The 25019-nt window shown below is 38.6% G+C and overlaps 1 protein-coding gene across 1 annotated transcript; it reads right to left on the bottom strand.

Moving 5' to 3' along the window:
- Window positions 1-11184: 11184 nt before the first annotated feature.
- Window positions 11185-24256, bottom strand: LOC100138381 (killer cell lectin-like receptor subfamily B member 1). The gene is given in 7 exon segments (XM_059887276.1): window positions 11185-11544; window positions 15883-15998; window positions 16661-16736; window positions 16811-16964; window positions 19023-19097; window positions 21314-21412; window positions 24172-24256. Coding segments are annotated over 7 exon segments (780 nt in total). The 3' UTR covers window positions 11185-11369.
- Between the last annotated feature and the right edge of the window lie 763 nt (window positions 24257-25019).

Genomic DNA, 25019 nt, shown 5'->3' with positions numbered 1-25019 from the left:
GGGCTGTGTTCCTGTGTTGCTGGAGAATTTGCGTGGTATGTCTTGCCCTGGAACTTGTTGGCCCTTGGGTGGTGCTTGGTTTCAGTGTAGGTATGGAGGTGTTTGATGAGCTCCTGTTGATTAATGTTCCCTGGAGTCAGGAGTTCTCTGGTGTTCTCAGGATTTGGACTTAAGCCTCCTGCTTCTGGTTTTCAGTCTTATTTTTACAGTAGTCTCAAGACTTCTCTTTCTATACAGCACCATTGTTAAAACATCTAGGTTAAAGATGAAAAGTTTCTCCACAGTGAGGGACACCCAGAGAGGTTCACAGAGTTACATGGAGAAGAGAAGGAGGAGGGACTTAGATGTGACCCGAAGGAGATGAGGTGGAAGCAAAAGAGGAGAGAGCAAGCTAGCCAGTAATCACTTCCTTATGTGTGCTCCACAGTCTGGACCTCTCAGAGATGTTCACGGAGTTATACAGAGAAGAGAAGAAGGAGGAAGGAGACAGAGGTGGCCAGGAGGATAAAAAGGGGGGAATCAAAAGGAGAGAGACAGATCCAGCCAGTAATCAGTTCCCTAAGTGTTCTCCATCACCCAGAACACACTGGTGATTCACAGAGTTGGGTAGAGAAGAGAAGGGGGAGGGAGGAGACAGAGGCGACCTGGTGGAGAAAAAGGAGAGTCCAAAGGGGGAGAGAGCAGTCAAGCCAGTAATCTGGTCCCAAGTAAAAATGGGTATTGAAGATTGGGTTCTTAAAGGTACAAACTTGATAACAAATACCCAAAAGCAAAGATTTAAAATCTAGAGCAGAGGTTGGATTTTCAAAAATACAATATTAAAGAAAAAAAAACAAAAAAGAGAAAACAAAACCAAAACAAAATAAGACAAAGTCACAAAAATTATAAAAAAAAAAAAAAAAAATATATATATATATATATATATATATATATATGAAGTTTGCTTTAAAAAATAGGGTCTTTTTTTTTCAAAGTAATATTAGGTTATAAAAATGAAAATTAAAGGAGTAATAGAAGATTTAAAATTTTTTAAAAATTAAAAAAAAAGAATGATCATAAAAATAGTAAAAATACATCTAGGACTTTCTCTGTTGTTGTTGTGGGCAGTGTGGGGTCAGTTCATTTTCAGATAGTTCCTTGGTCCAGCTGATGTTTCTCAAGATCTGTAGGCCCTTCCTATGTAGTTGTACTAACTACAGGGTTTTAAACTATTGCACCTGTCACTTCCAAGGCGGTTCCCTCTGTTTTAGCTTCTTCTGTTTTCTGGTCTCTTCAGTGTCTGATTTCCACCCTGATACAAGGGGGGCGGTGGTGGACACTTTTTTTTAGGCTCACTTGTTCAGTCATGCTGTGGGGAGGGAGGGACGCTGCAAACAAATAACACTGGCATGTGCTCGCAGTGTCTCAGCCACAGTGGACCTGGCCCCACTCACGGTGCATGTGCCCTTCCTGCCCACACTGCTTAGGCTGTAGGTTGCTCCACTGGGAACCATCTGAGGCCGGCCCTGGGCTGCATGTACCTCCCAGGTTTAAGCCGTTCAGGTTCAGACACTCGGGTAGTCCTCAGAGGCACAGACTCGGTTGGGCCTGCGTTTTGTGCCCTTCCCAGGTCCGAGCAGCTCAGGTGATGAGGTGTTTGGTGAGCGCAGTCGCTGCAACTTATTGCCTCCCCCATCCCTGCCACTCGGTTTTCTGGGTGTACAACTGGCACACCTTCTCAGGCGGATGTTGACCATCCAGAACCCCAAGAAGTCTTAGTTAGCAAAGAAGCCTGCTTGCAGTTTGGTAGATAATGTCTCTCTGGCACTGGGATTGCCCCCTTCTGGCTCTGGCTGCCTGTCACCGGAGGGGGATGGTCTGCAGCTGGTTAGTTCTGTTCAGTCCTTTGTTCTGGGCATGGCCTGTCAGTGTCTTAGGTTAGGACTTTTCGCGTGGTAGCTATCCCACAGTCTGGTTTGCTAGCCCAAGTTAGTTCCCTCAGATTGCCCTCGGGGCATTCAGCCTGGTCCTTACTCTAAGCAATGCAGCCTCCCTGCCTATCCCCCGCTTGCTAGTGGTGGGTGCAGGCGTCTGCGCTGCTTCTCCACTGGGGGAGTTACCGTTGGGCTCGTAATCTGTGGGTTTTAATTATTTATTTATTTTTCCTCCCTGTTATGTTGCCCTCTGTGCTTCCAAGGCTCACCACAGATTTGGCAGTAAGAGTGTTTCCTGATGTTTGGAAACTTCTCTCTTTTTAAAACTCCCTTCCAAGGACAGTGCTCTGCCCCTACCTCTTTTATCTCTTTTTTTGTCTTTTATATTTTTTCCTACCTCCTTTCAAACACAATGGGCTGCTTTTCTGGGTGCCTGATGTCCTCTGCCGGCATTCAGAAGTTCTTTTGTGGAATTTGCTCAGTGTTTAAATGCTCTTTTGATGAATTTGTGCAGGAGAAAGTGGTCTCCCTGTCCTATTCCTCCACCATCTTAGGACTGCCTCCCTCTGCCTTTTCTAAAACCAGCTTGAACATCAGGAAGTTCACGGTTCAGGTACTGCTGAAGCCTGGCTTGGAGAATTTTGAGCATTACTTTACTAGTGTGTGAGATGAGTGCAATTGTGCGGTAGTTTGAGCATTCTTTGGCATTGCCTTTCTTTGGGATTGGAATGAAAACTGACCTTTTCCAGTCCTGTGGCCACTGCTGAGTTTTCCAAATTTCCTGGCATACTGAATGCAGCACTTTCACAGAATCATCTTTCAGGATTTGAAATAGCTCAACTGGAATTCCATCACCTCCACTAGCTTTGCTCATAGTGATGCTTTCCAAGGCCCGCTTGACTTCACATTCCAGGATATCTGGCTCTAGGTCAGTGATCACACCATCGTGATGATCTGGGTCATGAAGATCTTTTTTGTACAGTTCTGTGTATTCTTGCCACCTCTTCTTAATATCTTCTGCTTCTGTTAGGTCCATACCATTTCTGTCCTTTATCAAGCCCATCTTTGTATGAAATGTTCTCTTTGTATCTCTAATTTTCTTGAAGAGATCCCTAGTCTTTCCCATTCTGTTGTTTTCCTCTATCTCTTTGCATTGATTGCTGAGGAAGGCTTTCTTATCTCTCCTTGCTATTCTTTGGAACTCTGCATTAGATGCTTATATCTTTCCATTTCTCCTTTGCTTTTCACTTTTCACAGCTATTTGTAAGGCCTCCTCTGACAGCCATTTTGCTTTTTTGCATTTCTTTTCCATGGGGATGGTCTTGATCCGTGTCTCCTGTACAATGTCATGAACCTCAGTCCATAGTTCATCAGGCACTCTATCTATCAGATCTAGTCCATTAAATCTATTTCTGGCTTCCACTGTATAATCATAAGGGATTTGATTTAGGTCATACCTGAATGGTCTAATGGTTTTCCCTACTTTCTTCAACTTAAGTCTGAACTTGGCAATAAGGAGTTCATGATCTAAGCCACAGTCAGCTCCTGGTCTTGTTTTTGCTGACTGTATAGAGCTTCTCCATCTTTGGCTGCAAAGAATATAATCAATCTGATTTCGGTGTTGACCATCTGGTGATGTCCATGTGTAGAGTCTTCTCTTGTGTTGTTGGAAGAGGGTGTTTGCTATGACCAGTGCGTTCTCTTGGCAAAATTCTTATCCTTTGCCCTGTTTCATTCCATATTCCAGGGCCAAATTTGCCTGTTACTCCAGGTGTTTCTTGACTTCCTACTTTTGCATTCCAGTCCCCTATAATGAAAAGGACAACTTTTTTGGGTGTTAGTTCTAAAAGGTCTTGTAGGTCTTCATAGAACCATTCAACTTCAGCTTCTTCAGCGTTACTGGTTGGGGCATAGGCTTGGATTACTGTGATATTGAATGGTTTGCCTTGGAAACGAACAGAGATCATTCTGTCGTTTTTGAGATTGCATCCAAGTACTGAATTTCAGACTCTTGTTGACCATGATGGCTATCCATCTCTTCTGAGGGATTCTTTCCCACAGTAGTAGATATAATGGTCATCTGAGTTAAATTCACCCATTCCAGTCCATTTTAGTTCGCTTATTCCTAGAATGTTGACGTTCACTCTTGCCATCTCCTGTTTGACCACTTCCAACTTGCCTTGATGCATGGACCTAACATTCCAGGTTCCTATGCAATATTGCTCTTTACAGCATTGGACCTTGCTTCTATCACCAGTCACATCCACAACTGGTATTGTTTTTGCTTTGGCTCTATCCCTTCATTCTTTCTGGAGTTACTTCTCCACTGATCTCCAGTAGTATATTGGGTACCTTCTGACCTGGGGAGTTCCTCTTTCAGTATCCTATCATTTGCCTTTTCATACTGTTCATGGGGTTCTCAAGGCAAAAATACTGAAGTGGTTTGCCATTCCCTTCCCCAGTGGACCACATTCTGTCAGACCTCTCCACCATGACCAGCCCGTCTTGGATGGCCCCACATGGCATGGTTTAGTTTCACTGAATTAGATAAGGCTGTGGTCCATGTGATTAGATTGACTAGTTTTCTGTGATTATGGTTCCATTGTGTCTGCCCTCTGATGCCCTCTCTCAACACCTACCATCTTACTTGGATTTCTCTTACCTTGGATGTTGGCTATCTCTTCACGACGCTCCAGCAAAGTGCAGCCACTGCTCCTTACCTTGGACAAGGGGTATCTCCTCACAGCCGCCCCTCCTAATGATGAACATGGAGTAGTTCCTCTCGGCCGTCCTGTGCCAGCACAGCCACCGCTCCTTGGACGTGGGGTTGCTCCTCTCGGCTGCCGCCCCTGACCTCGGGCGTGGGGTAGCTTCTTCTGGCTGCAGCCCCTGGCCTCGGGCAGGGTGTAGCTCTGCTTGGTCGCCGCCCCTATATATTAAATTATTTTTGTTTTCTTAAATTTATTTATATATGCAACTTACTAATCATCACATTCAGAAAAAAAAGGTAATAGAAAGCAATGAGGGGAAGTAAAGGATATATAGGAAAATTGTAATAATTGTTAGATTTAGGTCAGAAAACATTGGTATTGAACAAACTGTTCTTGAACGTTTTTGCACATGTGAAACTGCTCTTACGGTTGCAACTACACACTATAGTCACAAGGTGGAGATAGGCTCACTTATTAATTCGTACAAGAACACTCCTGTGAATGGAGAGTCCATCCAGAAAGAAATATTTCTCAACATAACATCCTCAAATGCTTGCTCTAAGATGAGAAATGTGAAAATCCCAGAAGGCATAAATCATTGAGAAAATTCACACCATATTTGAATAGTTAACGTTCAAATAAGCGTGCTGAAAAGTGGAAGAAACCCTGAAGTAGGAAGAAGCAAGGACTGTTACTTGTTTCAGGGAAAACCTAGTCTCTAGTCCTGGCTTCATCAACGTCTCATTCTGTGACCCTACTCAAGTCGGGAATGAGTAGCTGTCACGTGTAAAATGAGGAATAGCTGAAGAGAAAGCTAGAGAGCAATTTCAGTCAGAATTGAAATTGCCTTTAAAAATTATGCCTATTAGAATTCTTTGCTAGAAATTTTTAGCCACATAGCAGTTTAATTCTTGTCGTAGAACATTGGCAATTTCCCATGAAGCACAGAGGGTGAATCCAAAGCACATTCTGATTATGCAGCCTTCAAAGTTTATTTTGAAAGGACCCTTATAGATTGTTTTGACAGAGAGTGTGGTTGGATCCATATGCCTGGGTGGTTGTATTTAGGTCCTAGCCCTGTTAGTGCATCGCCTCCTGTTCTCACGTGCTCAGTTGTGTCTGACTCTTTTCAGCTCCATGGACTGCAGCCCACCAGGCATCTCTGTCCATGGAAATTTTGCAGGCAAGAATACTGGGGTGGGTTGCCATTTCCTCCCTTAGGGGATCTTCCAGACCCAGGGATCAAACCCTCATCTCTTGCATCTTCTGCATTGGCAGGTGGATTCTTTAGCAGTACCACAACCTGGAGAGTCTCAGATCACCTCCTAAATGCTGACGCATCATTCTATGATGCTTATTATTTGAAAAATGGTCCTTTCAGAAAACTGCTCTTGTAACTCAGTCATCCTCCTGAGGTTTCAAGTAATTAATAATCACGTATATGAGTGAAAAAGACATTGAGCTAACCCCAGTTCACTCACTATCTTACTCCAGTTGCAAGAGACTACAAACAATAATCACCTAGGAGAGCTCATTCAGTAAACAAATTCCATTTGATAATTATTTGTTTTTTGTTCAGGAAATACTTATTGAACATTTACTGTGTGTCAAAACCATGCATGGACTAGAATGCTATGAAGGTCTTGATCTCATGGAGCTCAAATGGCAATAGTGGTAATAAAATGATAACAATAATACAATGATATATAAATAAATATCAAATTTCATATATCATGAAGGAAATAAGCTGTGTAAAAGGACAAAACAGATAAACTGCTTCTGACTGATATACAACTTTTTTTTTTTTTTTTTTACTTTGTTTGGTTTTGCTTTGTTGGAAGAGAACAAGTATAGCTACAAACACACAAACACATACAAATCGCACACACACACACAAAACAAAACCCAGTAGGCCCACAAGAGGACAGAATGGAGTTCATCGAACACCAGCAGATTCAAAGTACTTGCTGTCAAGGGGTGAACTAAAAAGTATGCCCATCATACCTGGTTACCTTAGTTGCTTCATGAGTTTATAGATGTTTAGAACTTTAAAACTTTTTTAATAATTATCTTGTACTTCCTGGATTGTCCTTTCTCACAGTGCTTGGTATGAAAGTCAAACTTATTCTTTTTTATCCATACCTGCATTTTATTTTTTTAAAAATTTATTTATTTTAATTAGAGGCTAATTACTTTACAATATTGTATTGGTTTTGCCATACATCAACATGAGTCTGCCATGGGTGTACACATGTTCCCAATCCTGAACCCTCCTCCTACCTCCCTCCCCATACCATCCCTCTGGGTCATCCCAGTGCATCAGCCCCAAGCATCCTGTCCTGCATCAAACCTGGACTGGCAATTCGTTTCTTATATGATATTATACATGCTTCAATGCCATTCTCCAAAATCATCTCCCCCCTCCCTCTCCCACAGAGTCCAAAAGACTGTTCTATACATCTGTGTCTCTTTTGCTGTCTCGCATACAGGGTTATCATTACCATCTTTCTAAATTCCATATATATGCGTTAGTATACTGTATTGGTGTTTTTCTTTCTGGCTTACTTCACTCTGTATAATCGGCTCCAGTTTCAACCACCTCATTAGAACTGATTCAAATGTATTCTTTTTAATGGCTGAGTAATACTCCATTGTGTGTATGTACCACAGCTTTCTTATCCATTCATCTGCTGATGGCCATCTAGGTTGCTTCCATGTCCTGGCTATTATAAACAGTGCTGCGATGAACATTGGGGTACACATGTCTCTTTCAATTCTAGTTTCCTTGGTGTCATACCTGCATTTTAAAGGAACAGAATTTGACTGGTGGCTACTTACACATCGTGGATCAGAAAGAATAGTTTTTATAAAGCTGGCTAATGCATGTATGTTTTATTTTTAAATTTTCCCAGTATAATTTTTTCCACAATAATTGATGTTTAAAAAAAATTGAAATACAATTACTTTACAATGTTGTGTTAGTTTCCAGTGTACAGCAAAGGGATATACAGTAGGTCCTTGCTGTTTATTTTACAGGTAATAGTGTAATAAGTTAAACATGACACCTGCTTTTAACACACACTGTATATATTGAGGAGCTCTGTCAATGGGTGTAACAGGAAGACAAAATAATGGGAAATGAACTTCAAATGAAAACACATGGCATAGAAAATAAATGGAAGACATTCCATTGGTCCAGTTTCAAGGGCCATTAACTATGGCATAAATATACCGTTGTTATGCCCTTACTCTTTTTTTAATTAGTTAATTTATTTTAATTGGAGGCTAATTACTTTACAATATTGTGGTGGTTTTTGCCACACATTCACATGAATCAGCCATGGGTGTACAGGTGTTCCCCATCCTGAACCCCCCTCTCAGCTCCCTCCCTATCCCATCCCTCAGGGTCATGCCAGTGCACCGGCCCTGAGCACCCTGTCTCATGCATCGAACCTGGACTGGCGATCTATTTCTCATATGATAATATACATGTTTCAATGCTATTCTCTCAAATCATCCCACCCTCGCCTACTCCCACAGAGTCCAACAGTCTGTTCTTTACGTCTGTGTCTCTTTTGCTGTCTCGCATATAGGGTCATCATTACCATCTTCCTAAATTCCATATATATGTGTTAATGTACTGTATTGGTGTTTTTCTTTCTGACTTACTTCACTGTGTATAATAGGCTCCAGTTTCATGAAACTCATTAGGACTGATTCAAATGCATTCTTTTTAATAGCTGAGTAATATTCCATTGTATATGTGTACCACAGCTTTCTTATCTTTTCATCTGCCGATGGACATCTAGGTTTCTTCAATGTCCTGGCTACTGTAAACAGTGTTGTGATGAACATTGGGGTACATGTGTCTCTTTCAATTCTGGTTTCCTTGGTGTGTATGCCCAGCAGTGGGATTGCTGGGTCGTATGGCAGTTCTATTTCCAGTTTTTTGCCCTTACTCTTTTAACTGAATCAGAGACTTCTTTTCATTGTTTTATCATGATACTTGTCCAGCTCTAGCCAGGAGAGAAGCAGAACAGTCTTACAATCATAAAAAAGGACTAATTATAATATTGCAAAGAAGAAACTAAATCCTGTTTTTAAAAAGTGGAAAGAAAAAGAGAGTCAGAGTGATTTGAGGAAAAGTTCAGAAAGAAATGAACATTTGATTCAAGCCTTCTACAGTTCCTAGGCTTTTTCTAGGCAAAGAATAAAAGGATTATATGAAAGGAGCCTGTCACATGTATGGTGCAACCATGAAATTTTGAAACATCAGGATGTGTTCAAAGAGTGGTCAGGAGCCTGCATCAGAAGCATGGATGCACAGAGGAAGTGTAGATGGCCGATCCTGAGTGACATAATAGGTTGACATGACTTGGCTTTGCAGTGAGTTTATTGTCAGTAAAACATGAAAGTCACTCAGTTGTGTCCAACTCTTTGTGACCCTATGGACTAAAGAGTCCATGAAATTCTCCAGGCAAGAATACTGGAGTGGGTAACCTTTCCTTTCTCCAGGGGATCTTCCCAACCGAGGGATCGATCCCAGGTCCCCCACATTGTAGGTGGATTCTTTACCAGCTATATAAACATTGACTCAAATAGTGCAACCAAAAAATGTTCTCTTAGATCTGATATTTTTTAATCTGTCTAGAATATGGTTAGACTTGTCTTCCTCCTGGAATTGCATCTTTATAGTTTGAGTTTCAGAGATGACCTCAGCCTTATCATATCCAAGAATGAATTCAAGTGATTATCTAATAGTGCAATAGCAAATGACAGTTCAAGAACCTAACTTCTTGGGCTTAGTTTCATTGTAAAAGGTTCTTACGGATGTGTGCTTTAGGGGTGCTTGAATTCAGATCACATAAATATAGGAGAAAGAAAGTGCTATATTTGGAATGAATTCTGAACTAACTGAATGAACTTAGCTTTATCCTGATCTGCTTTAGAAGGTTGCTTTGAACATCATTCCAAGGAGGTAGGAATGTACATTGTCCATTGTGGGAACATTTTTTCTAAAGTATCTGTTCTTTATAGGTCTTTTCCCTCGAAAGAACAAACACTTCAAAAATCTCACTTTTATCATATATTATTACTTTGTAAATATAATCTTGTCGAGAATATTTTTCTAAAAATGTATTGATGTTTCCTAAGTAACTGGCACAAAATGAATTATCCTTTGACTATTTGATGTGTTCAAAATTTTATAAGTATTATAAATCAACAGGCATGGAAAACAGAAACTAAAATTTTGTTTTGATCATTATAGCATTATTTGAATTTATATGATTCAGGCTGGCACTGACTTGTCAGACATAAAAGGGAATGAAATTGGGTCATTTGTAGAGATGTGGATGGATCTAGAGTTTGTCATGCAGAGTGAAGTAAGGAAGAAAGAGAAAAATAAATTTCATATTAATGCATATATGTAGAATCTAGAAAAATGGTATAGGTGATCCTATTTGCAAAATAGAAATAGAGAACAAATGTATGGATATCAAAGGAGAAAGGGGGTGGTGGGAGGAATTGGGGGAGTTGATTGACATATCTACACTACTGGTACTATGTACATATATAAAATAGACACCAAATGAGAACATACTGTATAGCATGGGTCCCCAATTTCCCATATCTAATGTCTGATGATCTGAGATGGAGCTGATATAATGATAATGGAAATAAATAAACAAATGTACAGTGAATGTAATGCACTTGAATCATCCTGAAACCATAACCTCCTCCCTGGTTGGTGGAAAAATTGTCCTCCTGAAATTGGTATCTACTGCCAAAAAGAAATTGGTACCTGGTGCACAGTGCATAGCATATGGAACTCTAATTAATGCACTGTGGGAAGGAAGTCCTAAAGGGAGGGGATAAATGTATACGTAAGACTGGTTCAATTTGCTGTACAGTAGAAACTAACGCACTATTATAAAGCAATTACACTCCAATGAAATTTAATTTAAAAAAAAAGCAGGGATAAAATTAAAATGAAAAGAACTTTGCAATGATGGAGAAGAGTTAAGTTCCTTTCCCCAAATTCCTTTAGTAATGGATCTCTGATATAAGATCCAGAGAATGGATTATTTTACAATGTTGTGTTAGCTTCTGCTGTACAATGAAGTGAATCAGCTATAAGTGTGTGTATATATATATATATATATATATATATATATATATATATATCCCCTCCCTCCTGAGCCTCCTGCTTGCACCCCTCCGCATCAGACTCTTCTAGGTCATCACAGAGCACTGAGCTCAGTTCTCTGTGCTATATAGCAGCTTCCCACTAGCTATTCATTTTACATATGGTTGTGTATTTATGTCAAAGCTAACACACCCATCAGAATGACCATCATGAACAAAATCTACAAACAGGAAATGCTGGAGAGCGTGTGGAGGAAAGGGAACCCTCCTGTACCACTGGTGGGAATGTAAATTGATACAGCCACTATGGAGAACGGTATGGCAGTTCCTTAAAAAACTGAAAAATAGAACTACCATATGATCCACCTATCTGACTCCTGAGCACATACCCTGAGACATCTTTTCCTTAGGTATATGTTTTCTCAGTTATTTAATGAGGAGGTTAGACATGAACTTTTGTAAAATTCACAAAAATTAGAATTCTCAGTGTGTGTTCACTTTGTACCACAAAATGTGCATGGAGCCACTATGACAATATATACAGTTAAAATGACAGAGATCTGAAATGGAAATTAAAGAGATGGAAGGGGATGTCTAGTCAATTGGAAGAATATATTCCTTTGTTTCTGACAGGTTTTAGTTCTTTTTGGCAGATCCATCTATTTTCTGCAGCACAGTAATCAGAAATACATTGTGTCTTTGATATGTAAACACAGCAGTCTTCTTTAGCATCACCAAAAATGGGTAATCTGTGGAGAAAAAGAAAAGACTCTCTTAGTGTTCATGATTTTCTCACACAATTCTCCTCATCCAGCCAGTATTTTCTGTAACTTTCAGGAAACAACAAGATGCTCAGATATTAAGCACTGGGTAAATAAACTGTCTAATGTCAGAAAGTGAAAAGGAGCTAAAAAGCCTCTGAAAGAGGGGGGAAGAGGAGAGTGAAAAGTTGGCTTGAAACTCAACATTCAAAAGCTAAGATTTTAGCTCCAGTTCTATCACTTCATGGCAAATAGCAGGGGGAAAAATGAAAGCAGTGACAGATTTTGTTTGCTTGGGCTCCAAAACCTTTGTAGACAATGACTGAAGATGTGAAATTAAAAGACACTTGCTCCTGGGAATGGCTACCCACTCCAGTATTCTTGTCTGGAGACTTCCATTTCTGTGGGTAGAGGAACCTGGAGACATATATCCATAGGGTGGGAAAGAGTCAGACAGGACTGAGGGACTAACACTTTCCCTTTCACTTTTTTTTCACTTGCTCCTTGGAAGGAAAGCTATGACAAACCTAGACAGCATATTCAAAAGCAAAGACATCACTTTGCCAGCAAACGTCAATATGGTCAAAGCTATGGCTTTTCCATTACTCATGTACTGATGTGAAATTTATACCATAAAGAGAGTAAGTGCCGAAGAATTGATGCTTTCAAATCGTGGTGCTGGAAAAGATTCTTGAGAGTCCCTTGGATTGCATGCAAATCAAACCAGACAATTCTAAAAGAAATCAACCCTGAATATTCCTTGGAAGGACTGATGCTCCAATACTTTGACCACCTGATGGGAAATGCCAACTCATTGGAAAAGACCCTGATGCTGGGAAAGACTGAGGCTAAAGGAGAAGGGGGAGGCAGAGGATGAGATGGTTAGATAGCATCACTGACTCAAATGGACATGAATTTGAGCAAACTGGGAGACACTGGAGGACAGAGGACCCTGGGGAGCTGCAGTCCATGGGGGTCAGAAAGGGTTGGACATGACTTAGCAACTGAACAGTGATAACTACACAGTCAGTCACAAATATAAACTTTTAAAACAAAGCTAACATAAACATCTGGAACTTACAAGTTCATCTTCACTGGAAGCGAAGCATTCTAAACAGAAATGTCATCATGATATATACAAAATGAAGCTTTGAAAATTGGAAACTGAATCTCCTATTAACATATCACATGAAAAACTTATTGCTTTCATGGAACTTTGATTTTCTTAAATATTTAGGATATAACGACCTAGTATTTGGGGAGGCATTGAAATGATACCTATAGAAGTGTGATCAGGCTTAAACAGAGTATGTGCTCAGGAAATGTAGTAAGTACATAGATAGATACACAGGGTCTGCAGAATTTGAATGTGGACAGAAAAGGAGGCTCAGTTCATGTTGTATGTAGTAGAAAGTTCATTTTTTTCCCCCATTCCAAACAGTTCACGAGTGTCTGCTGTGATCCATGTTCTATTAATTCCAAAGATGCAGGAGTGTTGTGGCTCATTGCAGATGTGGTGTGAGTAGCAGTCAAAGAATGGGATGGCCACGCAGAACTTGTGTGCTAGGATGGGATATGCGCAAGACGTTCACCTGCTTGTCCTAAATCGAAAGTGAAGTGGTACAGTGGGCAGGGCTCTATCACAGATTTTCTTTGTTCCTTTTTTCTATTTCTTCATAAAGCCCCTTGGCCCTGAGAAGTCCACCTGATTCCCTCCTAGGGCCTGACAGTCTAGTCACATCAGCATTTCTTTCAAGAGAGTAATAGCAAAAGTGTCTTTTACTATTTTCTCTCTTTCACCTTTCTGGTCCCTTCAACTTTCAAGATAACGTTTTTATGCTCAACTGACCAAGCCCATTTCCAAAAGGCCCTTGGTAACTTTGCAGGCTCACTTTGATCAGATCTCTGCCTAGTTCTTCAGTGTTATCTTCTTTAACCCCCAAAGCAGTCCTGTTAAAAAAATAATTATCACTCTGTTTTACTTTAGTTGAAAACCAGGGTTCAGTTCAGTTCAGTCACTCAGTCCTTTCTGACTCTTTGTGACCCCATGGACTGCAGCACGCCAGGCCTCTTTGTTCATCATCAACTCCGGGAGTTTACTCAAACTCATGTCCGCTGAGTTGGTGATGCCATCCAACCATCTCATACTCTGTCTTCCCCTTCTCCTCCTTCCTTCTATCTTTCCCAGCATCAGGGTCTTTTCAAATGAGTCAGTTCTTCACATCAGGTGGCCAAAATATTGGAGTTTCAGCTTTAGCATCAGTCCTTCCAATGAATATTCAGGACTTATTTCCTTTAGGATGGACTGGTTGTATCTCCTTGCAGTCCAAGGGACTCTCAAGAGTCTTCTCCAACACCGCAGTTCAAAAGCATCAATTCTTCTGCACTCAGCTTTCTTTATAGTCCAACTCTCACATCCATACACGACTACTGGCAAGACCACAGCTTTGACTAGACGGACCTTTGTTGGTAAAGTAATGTCTCTACTTTATAATATGCTGTCTAGATTAGTGCACTAAATAAAAGCAGTGTCTAACTGCTGCTGTTTTATTATCATATGATACCTTCCAGATTTACCTGATCACAGTATTCATAAAACCATTACTTTAATCTTCAGAATAAAATAGAATGTTCAGTCACATTTAATCTATCAACTATGCCTGTATTTCTTCTCATAAAGACCTCAGAGTTTTCCAATTTTATAATAAACCTTAATAAAATAAACATAATGCCCCAGTAAGAAACATACACACATGTAACCAAAATTAACCTTTTCTAATGACAAAGAAATAAAAGTAAGCTAATATCAGAGTTGCATTTATATGTCAATGAAGTGTAGATAATAAGCCCTGTAAAACAAATAAAAATTCAGAATAGATTTTATTTAACAAAATACATTTGCCTTTTAATATGTTTATTCTAGTCCAGAACACTTTATTTTAAAATAATATTCATTTTAAAGTACTGCACTTAAAAAAATACTGTATTTTAGAATGAGTCAAACAAATCAAAACTTGGTAATTAAACCAACATATCTCAATGTTAGGTAACTTTCCACACAATAAAATATTACTATATTATTACTATATTACTATGTTTACTATATTACTAAATTATTACTATACTATATTTATACTATATATAAACTTGCATATGCTCCTGGGTATTAACCTTCCATGTCTTGGTTTTTTGAATGAGAAAAAGAATCGATTTTAACTGTAATTTATACAAATGTCAATAAATCTTTTGCGAACTCAAAAAGCATAACACAATGTCATCTGTTCTGAAAAACTCAACAAAAATTCTTTTCAGAAACTTGGTTGGATGCCTGCACACTTTCGCTTTCTAGGGAAAAATAGTGTCCTGCCCTTTGATGTACAAAAAAGATGAAGTCCGTTAAAGGTTTGTAATTTAATTTGTAACATCAATCCTAAAACACTCATGGTTATCCTGACCATCTTGCAATAAGAGACTATAGTGAGACAACCAGAAAAAAATGGCAAGGGCTTCCCTAACGACTCAGTGAAGAAGCTACCTGCCAAAGCAGGAGACACAGGTTCGATCCCTAATCTGGGGAGATCCTACATGCTGTGGAGCAACTAATCCTGTGCAACACAACTATCGTGTCTGTGCTCTAGAGCCCACACACCGCAACTACTGAAGCCCAAGTGCCCTAGAAGAGGTGCTCAGCAAGAGAGAAACTACCACAGTGAAAAGCCCGCACACCACAGCTAGAGAGTAGCCTCCACTCTGAGCAACTAAAGAAAACTCTGAGCAGCAGTGAAGACCCAGCACAGACAAAAATAAATAAATAAAATGTAAGAAAAAGAAATGGCAAATAGCTCAAATTGTGGCTTATGCAGGTTTATAACATCTCCTCAAACAACTCTTTTTCCACACTACTGGTTAAAATAGGCTGCGATATTTATCACAATTTGGCTAGTTCCCAAATATCTGGATTCCACATACTCTGATATGCGCTATATTTTTCTTCTCGTATTTATCGTTCCAGCGTGGCCCACTAAGGTATGTGGTCCCACAGGTTGAAAAGCTATTTAACAATTCTTTGGGTCAATAGCTTCTAGCTAGAAATTTCTTTATTTTTAAATTTTATTCTTTTAAAAACTTCTTTGTGTGTGTCCCTCCCAAAGGAATTGATCTATTCCTTGTCTCTTAAAACTGCACTGCAGATAAAATATATGTTGTGACAAAGGGTTGGTGTGTTTTCACATATAGAAATTTTTAACCAACTTCAGAATCATTCTTCTTCTCAGGCTATTAACTATAAATCTCAGTCTTCAATAACAATGTTGTAAATTGAATATTCAAATTAGCTTACCTAATACTCACATTTTAGAATTTAAAAAGGATCCATTTACCCACTTCCAGCTCTTCTCTGAGAATGTAAAATTTAATCCAATCCAAAACAGAATTCCTTCTTCGTTTATCAGGTTTTGTATGAGTATCTGTAAATGAAACAGAAGAAATGACTGCATATTGAATCTGTTTATCTGTTACTGGTTTGTATTCTTATGCTCATCCTCTGAAACCCAGTTCAAGTATCACCTCTTCTTTTTTTTTTTTTTTAATTTTATTTTATTTTTAAAGTTTACAATATTGTATTGGTTTTGCCAAATATCGAAATGAATCCACCACAGGTATACATGTGTTCCCCATCCTGAACCCTCCTCCCTCCTCCCTCCCCATACCATCCCTCTGGGTCGTCCCAGTGCACCAGCCCCAAGCATCCAGTATCATGCATCGAACCTGGACTGGTGACTCGTTTCATACATGATATTCTACATGTTTCAATGCCATTCTCCCAAATCTTCCCACCCTCTCCCTCTCCCACAGAGTCCATAAGACTGTTCTATACATCAGTGTCTCTTTTGCTGTCTCGTATACAGGGTTATTGTTACCATCTTTCTAAATTCTATATATATGTGTTAGTATACTGCTTTGGTGTTTTTCTTTCTGGCTTACTTCACTCTGTATGAGGCCTTTCCTGACTCCCTGTTGGAGTTAATTAATCCTTATTTGTGATATTTCTATTTGTTCATTTATATATTAATATATACAAATGTTTATATTTATATTGTATTCATTAAATTATATTTATTTTGTTTACATGTCTATTTAGTCTCTCAGATTGTGAGCTTCTTGAAGTCAAGGTTGATATTTTCATCTGCATAGAACCCTTAAGGCTAAAGCACAAAGATCTTGATGTGGCTAGAAGTCAGTGCTAAGTTGTATTAAAGTATTTTACTTAATTATTTACCATTCTTCCCGATCTTGAATAAGCAGTAGACTGGATTCTCTTGTGGAACAGTCAGCTAGACTGTCATTCCAAGATTTGGAAGTTTCATGAAGATATAAGCATTTATGTCAGATTTGTTGCCAATGCATTGGGCATGTTAACAGAACTGGTCTCTCTAAAGTAAGAAAGAAGGGGAACAATAAAGTAAGAAAGAGGAAGAAGAAATAAATGTTATGTTTCTAACCTGTCCCCACCCCACTAACACTAACTACGCATGCACTAGTCGTCATAAATTCAGGAAAGACTTTGATCATCGCTGTGAGGACAATTATGTATTTAGAATTTAATATAACTGTGACGCTTTTGAGACCATTGTTCATTCTGCTACTAAGATTTGAAAAATAGTGACCAGTTAAAATAGTAACAGACAGAATAACTTGTTCAAGTCCACACACGCAGATGGTGATAGAGACAAACTCTTTCTAGGATTCCTTAAATTCCTCACCAGTGCTCTTTCTACTCCATGGACAACAATATCAAAATCATCTAAAAAATACACTTGAAACAATATACTTGAAAGCAAATAATAATTCATAAGTTAATGGCAAATACCATGGAGAAAAATTATAAAAACATTCTAATGCTAAATTATATATTTGCCTATTCAGTTCAACTCAGTAACTCAGTCTTGTCCGACTCTGTAAATTCATGGATTGCAGCATGGGGCTTCCTTGTCCATCACCAACTCCCAGAGCTTGCTCAAACTCATGTCCATCGAGTCGGTGATGCCATCCAACCATCTCAACCTCTGTCATCCCCTTCTCCTTCTGCCTTCAATCTTTCCCAGCATCAGTGTCTTTTCCAATGAGTCAGCTCTTTGCATCAGGTGGCCAAAGGATTGGAGCTTCAGCTTCAGTATCAGTCCTTCCAATGAATATTCAGGACTGATTTCCTTTAGGATTGACTGGTTTGATCTCCTTGCAGTCCAAAAGATTCTCAGGAGTCTTCTCCAACACCACAGTTCAAAAACATCAATTCTTCAGCACTCAGCTGTCTTTATGGTCTGGGTCTCACATCCATACAAGACTATTGGAAAAACCATTGCTTTGACTAGACGGACTTCTGTTGGCAAAGTAATGTCTCTGATTTTTAATATGCTGTCTATGTTGGTCACAGTTTTTCTTCCAAGCAGCACATGTCTTTTAATTTCATGGCTATAGTCACAATCTGCAGTGATCTGGGAGCCCTAGAAAATAAAGTCTGTCACTGTTCCCATTTTTTCCCCATCTATTTGCCATGAAGTGATGGGACCAGATGCCATCATCTTCATTTTTTGAATGTTGAATTTTAAGCCCACTTTTTCACTCTCCTCTTTCACTTTCATCAAGAGGCTCTTTAGTTCTTCACTTTTTGCCATAAGGGTGGTGTCATCTGCATATCTAAGATTATTGATATCTCTCTCGGTAATCTTGATTCCAGCTTGTGCTTCATCTAGCCCGGGATTTCACACAAGGTACTCTGCACATAAGTTAAATAAGCAGAGTGACAATATACAGCCTTGATGTACTCCTTTCCCAAATTGGAATCAGCTCATTGTTTTTTGCATTTCTTCTTCTTGGGGGTGGGTTATTAACAGAATCTATTGGATAGCATTTTCTAGAAGGATTTCCCAAGTTTCTTAAAATTTCTGTTCTGTACAATGTATATAATAAATGATCACTTTCTGCTGCAGTCACTCATCAATAGTGTATTAAAACACACTACTTAGAAAGTATAAGAACATGATCAATGTCTTAATGATTAATACAATAAATTTAAAGAATTCATTTCACATTTGTGTTTCATTAATTAACTTCAGACCAAAGTTAACTGCTTGATATATTCATTCAAATCACCTAATAGCCCATGTAAATGACTATTTGACTATAGCTTGGTTTTTAACTATTAATTAATTATTGACTATCCTGGCAGGAATATTCATTAAGACAGTATTATCTGGTTAAGATCATAGGCTCTGAATATAGACGACCAAAGTCTCAGTGTCACCTCTTAGGACTTGTATGACTCTGAATGAGTGGCTTAATCTTTCCATGTCTCTGTTTTGTCAAAGGTAAAAGCAGAGTGATAATACTATCTTAATGTATTGGTTGTTATTAGCCTTAATTAAGATAAGGCAATGATATCTATCAAATTTTAGCCATTGTTCTTAAGAAATTCAAGGCACAAAATATACCTGTTGTTTCCATCCTCTTTTCTTGGGAATCCACAGTGCTTTTTCCTTTTGATGAGTTTTGTATTAAGGATATCACTGGTAAATAAAGAGAAACTATTTTAAAAGGTTAATGCTAAAAGCTGCAGTGAAATGGATATGCTATATTTATCACTTCCGGAAATGATTTCAACAAGCTTGAAATGAACAGAAGATAAAAGGAATAGCAATGTAGTAACAGAGAGTCCATTTAGAAGACAATGTAAACAAATACATAACAAGTCAACCCACAGAAACATTGAGTTACTTGCTTCTACTATAAATAAGACTTTACCAATTTACTTAAACTTTCTTTGTTTGCTTATCAGCCTGCAATGCAGGGGGCTCCGGTTGGATTCCTGGGTCGTGAAGATCTGCTGGAGAAGGGATAGGCTACCTACTCCAGTATTCTTGGGCTTCCCTTGTGGCTCAGCTGGCAAAGAACCCAAGAGCCCCTTGCAGAAGGGAGAGGCTACCCATTCCAATATTCTGACCTGGAGAATTCCATGGACTGTATGGTCCATGGGGTTGCAAAGAGTCAGATATGACTGAGCGACTTTCACTTTCACATTTTTTACTTGCTTTCAGTAACCTGGTGTTGCTTAAACTTTTAAATTGCTTACACTCCTGTTTGCATGCTCCATCTTCAGAATATAGTGCCTATCGTATGTGAGACATTGCCCAGGACAATCTGAAATTTAGTAGGCACTTAAGAAACTATAGGGACTTCCTAAGCCATCCAGTGTTAAGACTTTGCCTTCCAGTGCATGGGGAGTAGGTGTGATCCCTGGTTGGAAAGCTGAGATCCCACATGCGTCTTGGCCAAAAACAAAAAACAAAAACAAACAAAAACCCAGAACATAGGAAGAACAGAAGCAATATTGTAACAAGTTCAACAAACTTTAAAACTGTAAGCTTTACAAAATCTAAATACAAATCAAGTATTTCTGATGAATCAGTTCAGTTCAGTTCAGTCGCTCAGTTGTGTCCGACTCTTTGCAACCCCATGAATCGCAGCACGCCAGGCCTCCCTGTCCATCACCAACTCCCAGAGTTCACTCAAACTCATGTCCATCGAGTGGGTGATGCCATCCAGCCATCTCATCCTCTGTTGTCCCCTTCTCCTCCTGCCCCCAATCCCTCCCAGCATCAGGGTCTTTTCCAATGAGTCAACTCATCGCATGAGGTGGCCAAAGTATTGGAGTTTCAGCTGTAGCATCAGTCCTTCCAATGAACACCCAGGACTGATCTCCTTTAGGGTGGACTGTTGGACCTCCTTCTCCAACACCACAGTTCAAAAGCATCAATTCTTCTGTGCTCAGCTTTCTTTATAGTCCAAATCTCACATCCATACATGACTACTGGAAAAACCATAGCCTTGACTAGACGTACCTTTGTTGGCAAAGTAATATCTCTGCTTTTGAATATGCTATCTAGGTTGGTCATATCTTTCCTTCCACGGAGTAAGAATCTTTTAATTTCATGGCTGCAATCACCATCTGCAGTGATTTTGGAGGCCAAAAATGTAGTCTGACACTGTTTCCCCTGTTTCCCCATTTATTTGCCATGAAGTGATTGGACCAGATGCCATGATCTTAGTTTTCTGAATTATGAGCTTTAAGGCAACATTTTCACTCTCCACTTTCACTTTCATCAAGAGGCTTTTTAGTTCCTCTTCACTTTCTGCCATAAGGGTGGTGTCATCTGCATATCTGAGGTTATTGATATTTCTCCTGGCAATCTTGATTCCAGCTTGTGTTTCTTCCAGTCCAGCGTTTCTCATGATGTACTCTGCATATAAGTTAAATAAGTTATTGATATTAGTGGCTAAGTTGAAATGTACTGTAGATTTAAAACATACACACTAGATTTCAAAGATCTAAAACAATCTGTAAAAACAATGTCAAATAGCTCATCAATAGTTTTTGTATTACTATGTGTTGAAATCTTTTGGTGCATTACATAAAATATATTTTAAAATAAAAACTGTAAATTATTGGAAATTTTCTTTGTTATTGTCACCCTTTTATCATAATTAAAATTAAAAAAAAATTCTTGGAGCACATGTGAAATCCCTTGCGATGACTCTGAGAACAACGAGGAAGAGAAATATCAGAGGCCAAATGTTTTAGAATGAATATGGGCTGAGCACTATTAGAGCACTGTTTTGTGACTCTTTATATTTCATTGGTCTCCCACTAAGTTTGGGGTAGCCATATTGATGGTACAAGTAGAATAAGTAGAAAAATAAAAATAAGTGGTCTTGTACCACTTACCTGAAATTTTCAATGCAATCACAGTAAAGGCAAGAAGAATAATCCCAGCACACCCAAGTTTCAGAGCGAATCTATGCTGACATGGACCCCGACAAACATCTGAGAGATTAAGAAAATATACCAGGTTAACTCAGTTGAGTTCATTTGGTACAAAACGCAAAGGTTGTTTGGATCACATAAGAAAGAGCTAGATTTAGGATGAGGGATAGGGGCAGAAAAGATCATTTACCAATCATCTTAAAGTAGGATTCTGAAGACTTACCTGGTGGTCCAGTGGTTAAGAATTTGCCTGCCAACGCAGGGCACAGAGGTTGGATCTCTGGTCCAGGAAGATTTCACGTGCCACAGCACAACTAAGTCCATGCTCCACAACAAGAGAAGCCACCACAGTGAGAAGCCCATGCATTGCAAGTGAAGAGTAACCCCCCTCACCATAACCAGAGAAAGGCTGCATGCAGCAACAAAGCCCCAGTGCAGCTAAAATAAATAAACAAGAGACCAAGGGGGTGGAAATGACAAATACATAAAAGTTTTCTCTTTTGCACTTAATATCATCTAATACATAATATACTTATTCATTTATATGTATGTCTTCCTAGTAGTATAATATAAACACAAGAATAGAAAATATTTTTTCACTATTTTGTTCACTTACAGTCGCCCCAGCACCAGGGCACATCTGCCTCAGGTGCTTATTTTTGGATGAAAAGATAAACACTAGAGGCATTTTGCCAACACTTATCTACTTTTATAAGAAATTATAAATTAAATAAGTCACAACTCACATCTCTGTCTGGTTTTCCCGAATGTCTTTAATATAATCACTATTCCACAGTCCCATAGCCTGAACAGTTCAGCCAAAGAGCTCAGGGGTAGTTTCACAATAATTGTAATACCAGGTCAATGTGCAGAGAAAGAATGTCACCTGCCATTTCAATAAACAAGAGATGTTGCAACCACAAAGCCATCAAGCAGGGCAGCTGCCCCGATGGTGAAGCCTGAGGGGAATTCAGGATAGAGGAAAAACAGGATAAAAGCCTGGGTATTTAAAATACATGTGAGTGATTGATTTCAATAAGAATGATTGATTTTTGTGTGTGTCTTCCCACATGTAGAAAAGCACTAAAATCATTAACTTGAGACATCTGTTTTTGTGATCAGCAGTTGTCTTTTGACATTCAACTACATGTTTTTCCTTTTGTTTTAAGCAAAAACTCCTATAAATCCTGGATCCTCCATCACCTTTTGGGAAAGTTCCTTAGAGTTATCTAAGAGGCTACCTTCTTGGCTATGGTCCTCAGTAAAGTCACCAAATACATAATTCTCAACTTTTACATTATGCATTTTTTTCAGTCAAGTGTTTATAAGCACACATTTTGTTCTTACTTTATTCTATTTTGTTTTTCAGATTTACTTTTAGAATGATATTTTGTGGAATAATGATTGCAATCAAAATAGACAATAGAATGATATTTTGTGGAATAATGATTGCAATCAAAATGACTTGGGATCATAGATAGTAGCTTTTGAGGAAAATCTTGCCATCTTTCTGTATACTCATTCTCCAAAATGTCCTTTCAACACCATCCTCCTTTCTTCCACTTTTGCTTGATTTGAATAGGGAAGAGAAAGCCTTGCTCTTTCACATGAAAAAATACCTGTAGCTTCACCAAACTCTCACTGTAGTTATCAAAATCCCCCAAATTTCTATTACCCCATATGAAAGTATCATCAAACTCTTTTGTAACCCTAAGACTTTTCAATCTCCAATTTAGAATGTTGATAATTTAATAGTTTCAAATTATACCAAATGGTCTTAAAAAGATACAACCCATGTGCTAAGTACACTATGAAATGAATATCACATGGGATAAAAATTACAATATTAGTAAATTTGGTTTGACATCAGAAGGCAGTAGTATATTATGATAATTTTATACATTTTTCTACTTAGTTTCTAGTTTCTTTTCATCCATCCCCAGCCCATGGAATCCATTACCTCATGTTAGAATCCCTATCTCCTTCACTCAGAATACTAGATCACACACACACAAAATTGCCAACTTCAACAAATGTCAAATAGTTTCATCAATGATTTTCTCCCATGTCCTGTGGCTTACCTCCTTCTAAGCTGATATACATTTTAATTTAAAAGTCATCAGATTGTGATTCCATTCAAGTCTTTGATCTTGAATATCATTTTTTTCAGAACATTTTTTCCCTTCCTTTTGTAGAGTGAAAGATGTCAATCATTAAGACTACACTCCAGTGTTTTGAAGGGAACATCATGGGTGCAAATGCATTGGAACTTACAGTAATTTATAAAGGAATTTGGAATAAAGTAGGTAACTATTACAGCAAGGTAGTAAAGTATCTCTAAACATACTCCTTTGTTAAAAAATAAACAAACTGAAAAACAAAAAGGGGACTTTCTGGTGGTTCAGTGGTTAAGCCTCCAAGCTTCCACTGCAGGGAGCATGGATGTGAACCCTGGTCTGGGAACAAAGATCATGCATGGTGCATGGTGAAGCAGAAAAACCAAAAAGACAAAGAAAAATACTTCTTTGTTCATATGTTCATAGATGTAAAATATTTCTTAAAGAATCCTTTTGCCAAGGTTCAGTGATAAGAGCGATGTTCACTTTTCACAAAATTATCTTGATAAAAAACAAACCTACAAGATGTGGTTTTTTTCCCATATCTGTGATTACCTATAGACAGGCCATGCTATATCTATTTAACATTAGCATATGACTGCTGCTCATCTTCAGAGTCATGATTTAAAACCACAAATTTAAGAGAAAAATCCAAGTATTGGAAGATATACCAATGCCAGAAGGAAAATTAAAGTCACTTACTCTGACAAAGAGAAGAGGGTGATGACCTTTCAGTGGCAGAATCCCTGGCTAAGTTTGAATTTTCGTACACCGGCTGATTGTCCATTGCAAATGGCAGAATGTGGCACTAATGTTGTATAAAAGAAAAAACCCTAAGTTCTATGAGGCAAGATCAGCCAAACGAAGTGCCCATTTCTGAAAAGCTTTGTTGTCTTCTTATGTTCTCACCTACCCACACCTACCTACACAGCAGTGGGTTTTCTATGAATTAGTGAGAAAACCCATTTACTGGGTGTCAAGCATATTTAGACATGCAATATTGGGATAGCCAAAAAGTTCAGTTGAGTTAAAATGCAAACGAATTTTTTGGCCAACCCAATATCTACTTTCTTTAATTAATTGGCCTGTTTGACAAATTCTAGGATGGTTTGCTGTTGTCTTCATAGCCATCCTTTTTGAATACCTTTCTCTGTGCTGGGACCAGAGTGAAGGAAATGAAGCACTCTGATTTGGCTCCAAAAAAGTTAGGAATTAGGATAAACAATATTTAATACAAGGTTGTAAAACATAAACACTAATGCAAAAACCAAACCAAACCAAACCAATCCAAAACCTTGCAGGACACCTCTCAAAACCTCTAAAATCTTCTTTAAATATTTGTCCTCTCCCCTCAAGCATGTGAAATGTGGAAAATGAGGTTGTAAATGTGGAAAAGGCCACTGAGTAATAGAACAGAGAAAACAAAGAGCCAAACATCTAGACTATTCTTAGCTTAAAAGAATGCTGTGCACTGAAGTTTAATTTCAAGTTATGACTATGACCACAAGGACTCCACAATGGCCACATTAAAAACAGTTGATGAGGAAAGA

Source organism: Bos taurus, chromosome 5 (assembly GCF_002263795.3).
Source record: "Bos taurus isolate L1 Dominette 01449 registration number 42190680 breed Hereford chromosome 5, ARS-UCD2.0, whole genome shotgun sequence".
In the NCBI taxonomy this organism is placed as follows: Eukaryota; Metazoa; Chordata; class Mammalia; order Artiodactyla; family Bovidae; genus Bos; species Bos taurus.
Note: the sequence above shows the minus strand (reverse complement) of the source record. Positions and strands in the feature narration are given on the sequence as shown.